General features: G+C 35.6%; 1 protein-coding gene across 1 annotated transcript; it reads right to left on the reverse strand.

The window, feature by feature from the left end:
- Positions 1–5,925: 5,925 nt before the first annotated feature.
- On the reverse strand, positions 5,926–6,435 carry LOC144343765 (neuronal pentraxin-2-like). Its single transcript, XM_078006179.1, has one exon. It carries the CDS (start codon positions 6,433–6,435, stop codon positions 5,926–5,928), a length of 510 nt encoding a protein of 169 aa, XP_077862305.1.
- Positions 6,436–14,814: the final 8,379 nt, after the last annotated feature.

Consider the following 14,814-nt stretch of genomic DNA (forward strand, 5'->3'; position numbering starts at 1 on the left):
TGTCTGCTTTAGAAGCTGTACAGCACGCATCATCCAAGACTACCATGAAATGCAAACTGATGATGAAGAGGCGAAGAAAAGAACCATCATCAAAACTGCAGCTTCACTCATTATCAATGACACCAAGTGTCTCAATTCCAGCAACGAGGACTTCCCACCGCTTAAAGAAATGACATCTATGTATGAACTGCCAGAATCTCTTGAACTGATGTTGACATCCTTAATGCCTCATTCATCTTTTAGGCGAAATGTTGCGGGGCAGAATATTTTTTTTTTTTAATCGTATATTAAAATGTGATGTAATAAATACATTGCACAGATTTTAATTAATCGTATATTAAAGTGTGATGTAATACATACAATGTACAGATTTTAATTAGTCGTATATTAAAGTGTGATGTAATACATACAATGCACAGATTTTAATTAATCGTATATTAAAGTGTGATGTACAGAATACTGATTAACTTTTTTTTTAAATACAAATACAAAAAAAAAGAACAAAAAAAGTTGAGCAGAATATTATATCTTCACAACGCCCAAGATCATCTAAGATGCCTTTCCAGCTTGGCCTGAGTTTGTACATTGATCACAAGTTTGGTTCAGATAAGCTGATTGATGTCATGCACAGGCTTGGTATTTGTGAAAGTCAAAAAGAAACAGTGGACTACAAGTTCGCGTATATTGACTCTACTAATACTACAGCATCAATGGCAGTCCTTGAGAAGCAGGTCGAACAACACATTGGCGACAACATGGATCACGATCTGGTCACATTAGATGGCCAGCTGGGTTTTCACGCCATGGGGCAGATCAAAGTAACGACTCCAGAAAACTCCAATCAACTTGAAGCTGATGAGAATCAGAAGTTACAGAGAAAGCCAATCGTGAAGAGTGAAACTCTGTCAAATATTGAAGGCCTGCATAATTATGTGCCACAACGAACAAACGCCCTACTGGAGATGAAACTCATGAAGTATGAAGACCTTCAACACAAAGTACCAGGGAAGTCCATCCCAACAGATGATTCGGTCATAGACTGGTACAATGGGTGGATAGAGGAAAGTACCGTTCATCCCAACTTCATGGGTTTCATGCATCAGACATACAATGGAGTAGCACTGAAATCCTCCATCGAGTTTCTGCCAATTATCAATGCAAATCCTAATGACATGCAGAAAGTATACACCACCATCATGAGAGCTATCAAGGGAACATACACATCTCCAGCAATAATAACATTTGATTTTCCTCTGTTCATTAAGGCATCTCAAATTGTTAAAGAGCAAAAGTTGGCACTTGTGAGGCTTGGAGGATTTCACTTATTCAAGAGTTACCTTGGCTGCATCGGCTGCATCGGCTACATCATGGATGGCAGTGGTTTGGCAGAAGCCATGGAAGTCATTTATGGACCTACCACTGTCAGGTACATCATGAAAGGTACAGCATACTCAAAGACACTGAGAGCACACTTCTTGACAGATGCTGCGCTGGTCAAACACATGATGGGTGGAAGTGACAAAGAAAGTCTTGATGAGACACTCAAAAACTTGCAGTAAATATCAAGAACAGCAAAGCTATGGGTTTTGTACCGCAAACTTGTAAGAACAGCACAAGATTTCATTGTAGCAGAAAGACTCGATTGGCACGGACATCTAAATGCTGTTTCTAAGATGGTTGGTATATTCGCCACAGCTGGACATGGTCAGTACGCCAAATTTGGACGCATGTATCTACAAGAGATGGTCAGACTTCCAGAAGATTATCCTGAGGTTAGTATAAACAAACTTCAATAAATCCTTTTGCAAGTAAAATCATTATCTGTCTTTTTTCATTAATTGTTGCTTCTTATCATTCTAAAGACCTGACTATTTGTGTTATTTGCAGGTGTATGAAGCATTCATGGAGGGTAATCATAGCACACGTTAGAGAAATGAACAATTTTCAGGACAATTTTCTGAACAGACAATTGAAGAGACATGGAGGTTCGACATGTGGAACGATGCGCAACGAAAATTCTGTGAAATTATGGGCTGGAACATTTTCACAACTAAAGCTTATAAGCGACCTGATGGAAGATATTATTGGTGGTAAACAGAGTAAGAGAACTCACAAAGACATTGGAGCAAAGCTCCAGTGCATCGAGATGATATCTGCATGGTTTTCAGCTCACAACCCATTCATAGAGGTCAGTATAGATCTGTATCATCTAATTATAGTGTCAGATAAATCATTCCACAGTTCACATCTGAGTAAAAATGTTTGAAATATTTTTCTTATCATCTAAAGTGATTTTTCATTTCAGGTAAATGATGTCAACACCATTGCTTCACTGTCTAATGGGATAATAACCATAGACAAGTAAGTTGTCAATTGTGATGATGTAGTGAGAATAGGATATGAAATGCCGAAGGATCTTGACGATGAGTCACCTGTTGCAATCATGAAGACATGGAAGAAATGCAAAAATCTAGCTGACCTCCAGAAGAAAGTAAAGGTAGGGGTCAAGAAAATCTACATCGAGAAGACACTACTTTTCAATAGATTGATCATCATGGCAGTATGAAGGTATAGAAGACATATTCAAATTTGAGTTGACCCCTAACCCAACATCTCTCTTCACAATAGACAGCATGATGAGGAAATCTAAAAAACATGAATTTGGCAAGATTCTAAAGAAGAAAGCTACAAAAGTAAGCTATAAAAGGTAAAATGAGCCAACGGAGCAACTGTCAAGACTATAGTCCATGTCTTCCAGGTACTGAAGAATTTCGCTTCAGTTTCAGGTTTGAAATTGATTGTAGGCAAGACAAAGGCTGTTTGGTTTGGGTCAAAAAGGGATGCAGTGATAGAATAATTTAATTTAATATGGTTAGAAAATAATTTTGAATTATTGGGACTGATCTTCGACCTAAATTTAGAAAACATGGTGGTTTTAAATTATGAAGATAAATTGAGAAAAAATTCTTCTTTGTTTGCTTCATGGGGCTGTAGACCACTGTCTCTTTTGGGTAAAGTTACAATTGTTAAAAAGCTTGCAATGTCACAACTAATCCATTTATTTTCCTCCTTGCCATCCCTCCTAGTGCACTTATGAATCGTCTTAATGCAATTATTAATCGATTTATTTGGAGTGGTAGGTGAGCTAAAATATCCAGGGCTACTCTTAGTCGCGGTGTTGAATATGGTGGTTTAAATTTACCTAATTTAACACTATTTTCCAAGGCATTAAAATTGACTTGGATTAAAAAGTCCCAAGAAAAAATTTCTCAGCCGTGGAAAAAACTGTATTTAAATATTTTTAGGAAAATTGGACATAAGATTTGGGAAGCAGATGCAAATTTTATTAAAAAGTATATTACTTCGATTAAAATAACTTTTGGTCGGAAATAATGGACATTTGGCATTCTTGTATAAATCATCAAAAATTTAATTATCAATGTCAGGTTTTGTGGCATAATTCAAATATTCCATAAAAGATGATTATGTCAACAGGAGGTTGTGGCAGGAAAAGAATGTTTGGTATGTGAATGATTTACTAGGAGATGATGGCAATGTTTTATGTTTCAAGTGTAAATACGACTGCAATGTTAATTTTGTTGAATTTCAATCTGTGTTAAAAGCTATTCCCTGGTCATGGAAAAGGGAGTTGCAGGAGAATCCTAAGAAATTCAATTCAATTGACAATTATTTTGTCCTTAATGTTAGATACTAACCTAAACCTCACAAAAAAAAGTATTCGGATTTGGTTAGAAAAATGTACCTCCTTTGGGCTGTCAAAATAAATGGGAAAAACGGCATGAAATTCAAATTCAGGACGAAGATTGGAAACCCATGTTTAAACTACCATTTCTCTGTACATTTGATTCCAGGCTGCGGGCATTTCATTATAATTTTTTACATAGGGCAATTTACACAAATAACATTTTGTGTTTATGGAAATTAGTTGATAGTACATTGTGCACTTTTTGTAACGCTGATATTGAAACTCTTGAGCATCTTTTTATTACATGCACTATTACTAGAAGATTTTGGGGAAAATGTCAGCAACTCTGGAAAAAATGGACAAATGTTGATATTTTATTGTCAGACAGAGATATTTGTTTTGGAATACACGTCAGTTTTTATTGTAATCTTCTCAACCTTTTTATTTTAATTTGTAAACAGCACATCTATTCTGAATCGAAGAGAGGTTCTCTCCCAAAGGTGGAAGTCGTGGAGAGTATAATGTAAAACACTCGTATTGTAGAGCGACAAATAGTTATCAATAATGGTTCAATGTCTAAATTTAATGAAAAATGGAATAATTTCAATTATGAGTAATTCACTATTTAGCCAATTTTGTCAGCTTATCAATAATGTTCCCCCACTTCCACTTCTTTTAAGCCATCCACTTTTCATTTTTGTAATTTTTTTTCTTTCTTTTTTCTCGTAATTGTATTTATTTAAAATAATAAAAAAATATTTAAAAAAAGACTATAGTCCATTCTTATGTCAGATATGTTGACAACAAATTCAAGAATGCTACTGTCGTGCTTGATGGCTACGGGGAGGAATCATCAATTTAAGACCATGAGCATATACGCCAGATCGCTGGAAAGAAGGTTTCTTTGACTTGAGTGTCACACCGGACCTGACTGTGTCATGTGATAGAGAGGTATTCCTGGCAAATGAGAAGAACAAAGGAGCCTTAATCACGTTGATATCTACAGAGATGGCAAGACAGCATATCACTGTACGCCAAGCAAAGGATGATGGTGACACACTGATTGTTAGATCTGCAATGGATTTGGTCATAGGTGTTAATTCCTCAGTTGTTGTTGTCGCCCAGGTCACTGATATTTTGCTCTGATATCATAGACATATTGACTGTACTAACTTGTATCTTTAAGCAGACTTTGATGGTATTTACGACATCTCTACCATAGACATCAGTAACCGTGAGGAGTTCCTCTTAAAGTATGACTGGTCTGGAAACGACACTGTTTCATGCATTCATGGACATTCCAAACGTGCACTCTACAAATGCAAATTTCCTGCCGGTGTCATCACAACATTCACAAGTAACACTTCACCCGTCTCCAAAATTCGAACAGCCGGATTAAAGCAATGCAAATAACATATGCCTGTGGGGATATTCCTCTCAAAACATCTCGCTATCTTAAGTTCAAGAAGCAAGCATCCAAGGGAAAGATCGATTCTGACCATCTACCACCAACGAAAAATGAAACCGCTCAACATTCACTGCGTGTTGTGGACTGGAAGCATCTGAACACGATTCTTGAACCCAAAGGAAGAGGATGGGAATTAGATTCCAACAAAAACTCAAACCTAAGATGCTCTCTTGCAATTGCATGGAAGGCGAAAGGCAATGTCAAACCATGAGATGCAGCTGCATGAAAGCTGGCATGTAGTGTGTATCTCAGTTCTATTGTGTTGGCGATAGTTACTGTAAGTTTGGAGTTATTATCAGAATCATTTTCGGTATAAAAGTCGTTGACAAATTTAGTTTGACCCGTTTGACCCATTTTGATACCATGTATGATCATAATTTACAACATGTTGTAACTTAGGTCCTAACATTGTGACAAATAATAACCCCTTACCACCTCAATAAGTCAAAATTAACATCTTCAATATTTTTGGGATTTTTGTTCATTCATGAAAAATCAGGAAAAAAAATCACTAATAAAAAATGTTCACGATAGAATGACTACTTTTGACCTTTGACCTCATTTTCCAAGGTCATGACTTGATTCAAAGTTGTTTATTCTAAGTTGTCTTACTTTTTTAATTTTGCACATACCAAAATCAGTTGAAATTAGCTTCTTTTAATTTTTTTCACAGATTAATCTTTAGTTAGGGATACTAAATACTGACATACACTAATGCCAAACTATACATCCATATGATGTGACGAATGTATTATTGCTCACCGCAGTTATCAGCGTCTTTGATCACAACGTGATGTAGATTCCATATTTTAAAATCTCTCCATGCAATAATATCACCATACCAATCAGTGTTGCAATTATCAGCCATTTGCAACATATCGCTACTTGCCAAGCGTCTGCTCCAAATGTTAACAGAATTAATCTCCCCGTGGAATGACTCCTCTGTTGTCATTTGATTACCAACAGTTAAATATCCATCACTAGATAACGTATGATATTCATTCACATCGATGATGGTGTTCAGTAATCCATCATTATACAACTCCACATGCCCGTCCTGTGCCACCCATATTATGCAGATGTGATAGAAACATCCATATATTATACTGTTTCTCAGTGGTTCACATCGATGTTTGACACATATTTCAAGATCATTAGATTTCACCAATTTCAAACTGTGTACACTATTAGTATACGATAGGATAGTACCACTTGACTGTATACGGATTAAAATCCACGTACAGATGGACGTCTCGGACATGTTTGTAGGTGCATGCGAGATATTGGCGGTCGACAAATCAAAAAATAAAATTGAAACATGTTTGCCAATTTCTGAAATCAAACACATACATTCTATGGTCAGTTGCTTGATAAATTGTATTGTATTGTATATGTTATCATTTGTTATTTAAATATTATTCCTACCATAATGTGACACTGGTTTTTCGCATACAAATGAAGATATTTCACTGCAAGTTTGGTCATTCCAATTTGATAAAGTCGGACTAAACTGCATACAGTCTTCATTGTCGTCATGATTATTCGGTTCTCCCTCTTTCCAGTTTGTGTATTGCATTTCTCGTCCACCATGCCATATCCAATGACCTTCTATCTGGGGAGATAATGTGAATATTGTAGCATTAGTCTCAATCTAGTCATATCGTATCTGTGTCAGCATCCTTTATTTTATGTTTTTGTCATATTACCTCAAACCCTGCAAATGGAAGTGTACATGGAATCATGGGAAGAAACGGTGTGCATTGTGGTAACTGTCATAAAGGTGATTGACAGGTCATACTTGTTTTCAACTCTGGAAGGACAGTGTAATCTACCAGGTGTGCTTGTGATTTACATAACAAAGGTGTGTTGTTTTTTGAATAACTCTACTGAGTTGCCTACATGACACAGATGCGAGCAAGATCACATTCTGTTTGGCTTATGTGGAAACCCAGGTGGTGACCATGAATCATGCCTATAAATTTGATAGACTGAGGACAGTTTGAGTCCATCATTTCAACTTGGTGTACATCATTTCAACTTGCTTTAGTGTGTGTGTTCTGCTACGATATTGTGTGACAAATGATATAGGCTACAAACATAATTCTCTGAGACATGTATGAACTGCTCTGCGATCTCCTACTTTCAGCGGTGTCCTCAAGAATACCAGCGTTCCTGCGCAAGCAAGATTTCTTCGTTGTTGTGTTGCAGAAGGCATTGTCTGTCGTTCATTATTACGTCCTGGAACTGTGAGTTATCACCAATGCACACTTCCCTAAGCAATTCCCTATTTTAGTGACTTTATTCATTGTATTTTTCTGTGCTTTATTTCTTGTAATTATTTTGAGAAGTATTAAAGCCAGAAACATTAACTCGATATTTTGGTGTATGTGTATTTTATTTCCCGTACTATTGGCTTGGCTATCCCATACTAGCAGTGAAAGAACCCCCTTGTCCAGTGTGACAAAATGCAAAGATTCACCACTACAAATATTATATATACTTTTTACATCACTTAGTTTTGAACCGCATTTGTATTAACACGATTATGTTGCTGTAAGTTTTAGGAGATGACCTTTCTTTGTCAAGTTGTTTTGTAAATATATTATGATTCTATGATTTACTATGTAGTAATTTGTTGCAGATTGTTGTTTTTGAAATCAGCATCTCCCCGTTCATGGCTAATCTCTCATGTGCGCAATCAGTGTATCGTCGACATTTAACATGATAATTGTGCATTATAAACATTAACACAACAGTGAATATGTACATTTCCAGATACATGTCACATTTCCAAACAATCACTCATGGATAATACAACAATCCTTGAACTAATTATATGATCGGAAATAAGCAACTCAATTAACAATTATAAGTTTACTTACTTTTTTTGAATAAATTATGTATTTTATCGATGATTATGTCGCCATTTTCTGTGACTCATTTGCAAACATGTAGATTCTGATTAATATTTTATCGCAAGTGGTGTATTATAGTTAATTTACACAAAAAATCGAAAAGTGGTATCATGAAGGAAGAAAGAGAAGTAGTTTCCTATTATAAATGTTATATATCTCGTGCTTTCTTCAAGAAATATTTGGTTTAGAGCAGTTTCTACTTCAGCGGACCAGGCTGGGAAAACTCTCAGGATTCCTTCATCGGCTTCTGTTAAATTTAATGGGTTTAATTTTGACATCAATTTCAAATTATTTGATTCAATTATTCGTTTCCTATACAGATCTGGGATTTGGGGATTCCAATACTACGACTAAATTAAAAGGGTACATATAAAAAAAGTTGTAAGAAGCTATTGTTTCCACGCTTAACAGTTGTATTACGTTTTGGCTCAGACTATCAGAACTTTCTCCTACGATAATTCCCAGAAATGCCTATTCTATGTAATCTGAATGACGTAGATAGAAATGATTGGGCGACGGCTATTTGTACAGCGAGGCTATGTCCTTGAAACCAAAATTACGTAATTACATTGAGTTCACGAGTGCCTTACAACTGGAGAGATATTCATCTTTAAATTGAAACTTTTCCGCATTTTTGTGTGGGGGTCCGCCCCTTAGAATTGAAGATCTGTAAAGTATGTCGTGCAAATTTAGTCGAGGATGAATATCATTTTCTGTTGATCTGTCCAGCCTAAGACAAAATTTAACCCCCCAACATTATTCGTTTCAACCAAGTGTTAATAAATTTCAAAAGCTTTTACAATAAACAAATTGTGATATTCTACGAAATATGTGTATACTTGTGTTGCGCATTTAAGCCAGGAAATAAACGTTAACATCTTAATTCTTATACTTTTGAAGTGTTTGTATATAGGCGGGTAGCTTAGGTAAACTGTAAACTTATTATATTTTGGCAGTGTCGGTGAACAAACATGACTAACCAACATATATGTTTCAACTAAAGATATGAAAACAATGTAATCACTATAAAAAATAATAATAATACCGGGAAATGTGAAGTTGTCATTGGGCGGCAAAATATTGCCAACAAGATTGTTAATTATTGTTAGATTGTAATTATTTTGAAGTGGTGTGCGATGTCTTGCTCAATGATGTTACAGGTTACAATGTTACAGTTTTTGGATCAGCATAGAAACCTTACAGATTCAGAAACAAATATGATCGCAACTTGATAAGCTAATATTGAAATCGGTTTTGGTAATGCAAATAAAAGAGCTACAATAAATTTGATATTGTAGTTCATTCATGAGATAAGATACATAATGCTAACCTGGGTATCCGATCCCCCAATCCACACGTCTCTAGAATAAGGTAATATGCGGTTAAGTATGTAAAAAATAAAGTTCTCTTCTGCCTCGTCGTCGATAGACGTAAGTAAGCTATCCATTCTTTCACATTTTTCTGTAGCTGAATACCAGTCAAGTATGATATTCATCGAATTACTGAACCAGTAGCATTGACCGTCAAAATTTGTCCAACCATTCCCACATACTGGATATAGAAAATGAAAACGACAACTAAATATATCTTATAAAAAAAAATATAAATTACGGGCGTGATACGAATACATAAACTAACAATACGGGATTCGGACACATGAACCACCTTGCAACTGTCATTATACGCGCACCTCACTGCGTCAGAGTAACCGTCAATAAATCGCTTCAATTAGCGTGTAATGGACGTGAATCTATTTATAGTGATTTTTTTCCACCGTTGCTCTGCCAAGCCAAACTGTATGCCATAGAGAAGACGCCTCGTCTACATGGGCACTTCTTAGTGATTCTTCGTGATCACTTTCTCGTAATTTACTTAATTTGTATGTATAAGAGCAAGACTATAAACTTCCAAGCAAAACTGATCCCACCTACGTTTTTCTGTTTGTTTGGGGATAATAATCATTTGCAACTGCTGAATATAATGTTTTAAATGTTTAAATTCGATATTAATTCTGTAAATCAGTACATTGAAACAATTTCCTGGCATTTCATGGCAATCAGTTACCATACTTTGTGTTTAACGTTTTAGCTCTTCGAATGTCAGCTTCACTATATGCGAGGGCGAGACGTTTGATTATTGGTTTATATTGATGATGATATTGCCGCCGCTGCTGACCATAGCCCCATTGTATGTCCATGACTGTAAATACAGACTGTAATTCCAAAATACAGTTCACCAATTGGTGTAATTTTGACATATCACCATCCAACTTTCGTCTAGGCATTCATTATTAACAGTTCAGTGGCCTTCAGAGACTTCCCGCAATTGTGTTAATATATTTTTACAAAAACACCGAATTATTTGGGCAATTAAAAATTCGGGCATAAATCTGCTTTGGAGTTCGCAAAATAATAAGACAAGCTTGAACATCCAATATATATGTTTATTCACAAATATTCTGAGCATCATGGAAATGAATAATAGAGCGCTAATATTCAAAAATATAGGAACATATCAATGATTGAATCACTAACAAAATACCCACAGATGTACAGCGTGATGCAACACTGTGGTGTTACTTTATGTCAAATCTACGATCAGCTTCACATATATAATGTTATCTTCGTCTACTGATTATTTTTCTATACCAGTATGTTATTGCATCATAACCTACCTACAAACTTTGCATTGCATTATAATAAATTCTTCACTTTACAAACTAGGAACTATTATTGTGTCAGTTTCTATTATATTCTGTCTCATTTAGAATGTTTCATCTTCATGATTATTAACTAATCATTTGCTGGTTGATTCAAATGTACATTTTTGTGATAAATAACAAAGCATATGTACTTTTAATTGAATATGATGATAATAAAGGGACACTAATTTTATTTAAGATACTTAACAGACGATCTAATAAATGGCATCAATGTTCTCGCCTTTTTCAATGCCTATAATAATAAAAGTGGCGAAAACTATTGCATTTGTCCTCTCTATAAACTTGTAAATAACGCATAATATTTTAATTCGCATTATCTAATAAAGATATGCTGCACACTGTTCGAAGCTGCACAACAAAGTATAGGGAATACGTGCCTGAGTCGTTCGCTGCGGAGCTTAAGCCAATACCAGTGAATGTAGCAAACCAAAATACTGAAATTCAACAGTAATAATAATAATATAAGATTATTAACATAGATAATCGTAAATATATGTTTCGTGAGGTAACACATTCCCGCTCACTGTCTGACCCATGTAATTATTACGATGGTGTTGGGTAGTGTAGAGAAATATTATTTAACAAAATGTTTGAATGATTACAACAATGTATGTATGATTTGGAGACTAGACACTACGTTACTGTTTTAGTCACATGATCAGTGTGTAAAATAACAACAGAACCATCGAAGACATCTACAACATGAATAATGTACGCCGTTTAGTCTGAATAAAAACACATTAATGATTTGTATGCCAACTATGTCAATCATTTGAAACAGAAGAGAACACGAAATCCCAGTATTTCCCAATATTAGATTTCAACTTACTTGCAATGAATTTCAGTGTCGCTCTATAAACCATTTTTTTACAATAAAATTAAATCCGCTGCATCATTCACTTGTAACTGGTCGCAGTCGCCACACCTGCTTACTGAAGCCGATGTATGATTTGAGGCTGATTCATAAAGTAATATAACACCTGACATCTGCCATTATATTGTTTATGTCATGCTCATAAAACTATGTTCTTACCTATGAAATACTCAACACAGACCAGAAATTTGTAAACGAACGTGACATCTTTCAATAGTCTCGTAGAGTAATGAGAACATGAAATCAAGTTATTAATAATACAGACTTGTAAATTAGTCATTCGATGAAATCTATCTTGTATCATACTAGCACCAGACTAGAGTAGTAATTTTACACTTATTTCCTACGGCATGGGTGTGTCGAGCGATGTCCACAATATATAATCAAACAATTTTACACAGTCTAGCAAATTATTACAGTTCAAGTTTCTAATGAAACCTATTGTATTTTAATCCCCTTGACTGCTATGAATTTGAAATTGTGAATAAGTCGAGTGTTTTTGTTTTGTTTTTATGACATGATATGCATTACACGCATTCATGTTCATAAACAACAATATATTATACGTTGGAGAGCCACATTTTAGATTTCAATATTTATTCAATATGATAATACATGATGATCATGACAACTAATCAGATTCAAACATTACTGGTAAATATATTCAATGTCTATCTGACATTGTGCAATGTCTACCTCCATCCGGGTACATTCCTCCCTTATCATCTTTTATTCTATGTTTTTGTCATATACTTTAAACCCTTCAAACAGGAGTGTGCATGGAATCATGGAAGAAAATTGTGTGCATTGCCGTATATAACTGTCATAAAGGTGATTGACAGGTCATACTACTCTGAAAAAAACAATTGGAATCTACCAGGTGTGCTTGTGATTTACATAACAAAGAATGTTTACAACTCTGGAAGGACAATTGGAATCTGCCTGATGTGATTGTGGTTTACATAAAAAAGGATGTTTACGATCTACTGAGTTGCCTACGTGAAACGGATGCTAGCAATACCACATTCTGATTGTCTCATGTGGAAAATCAGGTGGTGTATTTGCATTTGAGCCATTACTGGCTATAAATTAGCTAGACCGAGGACATGTGTGGTCTACCATTTCCACCGAGTACCCTGTGTGTTGATGCTGCGATATTGTAACTGTGCAGTTCGCTCCAGAATAACAGCGTTCCCCTGCAAGTAATACTTCTGCATTTCGTCGTCGTTGTGTTGCAGAAGCCATTGACTGTCATGAATTTTTACATGCTGGAACTGTGAGTTATCACCAATGCCGAATGCCCTATTTTAGTGAATTTATTCATTGTATTATTCTGTGCTTTGTTCTTGTAATTATTTTGAGAGGTATTAAAGCCAGGAGCATTAACGTGATATTTTGGTGTGTGTATTTTATTTCCAGTGCTATTGTCTTGTCTACCCCATTTTAGCAGTGAAATACTCCCTGTCGAGTGGGAGTTGTGTGGGTGCCCCTCTCAATAACAATAACCAGGCCTTACACTGTGACACTCCCACATTTATGACAATCACTTGAACATGGAACACGATACAGCCATAAACTGAATTATTCAGTTGTGGGCAGGATTCTGTTGTGTGACTTAACTAAGACATGATCACATAAATATGTATTAGTGCGCATGTGCGTGTTGTAGTAAGTTGTTTGAGTCCGAGTGGTTTGAAGGTGTACAGTCATAATAAAATCGACCTGCTACAAGCTTTATAGAATCAGTTGTTATTGAAACAAGAATCAATCGATTAGATTTTTTTGAGAGATTTGGATCTGATTGTCATGGAATTCTATTTTTTAAATGTTATCTTCGTTTAAAGATAACTTAAACAGTGTCATAAATGTTTTAGAAGAAGGTCTTTACCTTTGAGATATGAACCTTGGATTTCCATTAAAATCATTATGGAACTTTTTTTAATGATTCTTCATGTCCTAAAAATGTATTGATAGCAATTTTAGTTATCTAGTTATAGACTGATTTTCATGATTTAGGATTGGCTACTTTTGAAATGAAGATCGAGTGATTAGAATTTTGAACGATTATGTATACGACTACCCAGTAAAAGACAATAAAAGGATTTAATGTTTCTTCATTATACACTACACGTCAACAGTATTGTCGAGATGCGCACGATTTGGAAAACTGTCACTGTTAAAGAACCAATTTCATTATTTTGCACCATTACTCGATCATACAGACACGAAAATCCGATAGTTTTAACACGGTGTTTTTTCACCGTTGTTTTGCTATGGCGCGTCATGACGTTAGTATACAATTTGCATAATAGTGTTCCATTGTTTAACGTTGTAATTTTTCCGCCCATTTTATAAATATTCATAATGTGGTGAATTTGTAGTCGCCGATCGCGATTCTAGCGCGATTCAGTCAGGGTCAAAGGGCGGGAATTTCATAGCAACTGTCACTCTGTTTTACAAAACTTTGCATTGATAGCTCTGTCTATTTTGTGAATATCGCGCAAGTTTTGAATTGAATATGCCCCAAGCCTTACAGATTTTGGATTTTATGAAGGGTCTGATTTCAGCACAGCATACTTCGAGTAGGAATAATTGTACAAAAGCTCGTTCTTTGGGAATTTCTGAGCGTTGTGTTCGTAACAACCTGGCAAAATGAAAATGTATGGACATATGGCGAATTTTCCAAGATCTGACTGACCATGAGAAATAGTGCGTGAAGATCGGACAATTTTGTGGATCAGTATGCAAGATCGGTTCAAAACAGCACTAAGAATACGTAATGAAATGAAAATAATAGTGTCTCCATTGTGCATGGACGTTTATGTGAAGTAAACATGTACCCGTACGTGGCGGAGAAAAAAACCTCTACTGACACACCCGCATAAACAAGCACGAATGGTCTTTGCCCGCATCCTTGTACAGTGGACCAATGAGGGTTAGAGTAGAGTGATGTGGTCGGATGGATTAAGGTTTAAGATGTTTCGCATCGTTTGCTCGTATATATTCGCCTGTGACAAGATGAATCATAACACGACAACTGTAAAATATGGCGGTGGTAGTGTTATGATATGGGGATGTTTCAGCGCCAATGGTGTTTGACATGTGTGTAAATGTGATGAACGTCTCAAC

Source organism: Saccoglossus kowalevskii, chromosome 5 (assembly GCF_978046115.1).
Source record: "Saccoglossus kowalevskii chromosome 5, keSacKowa6.1, whole genome shotgun sequence".
Taxonomy (NCBI): Eukaryota; Metazoa; Hemichordata; class Enteropneusta; family Harrimaniidae; genus Saccoglossus; species Saccoglossus kowalevskii.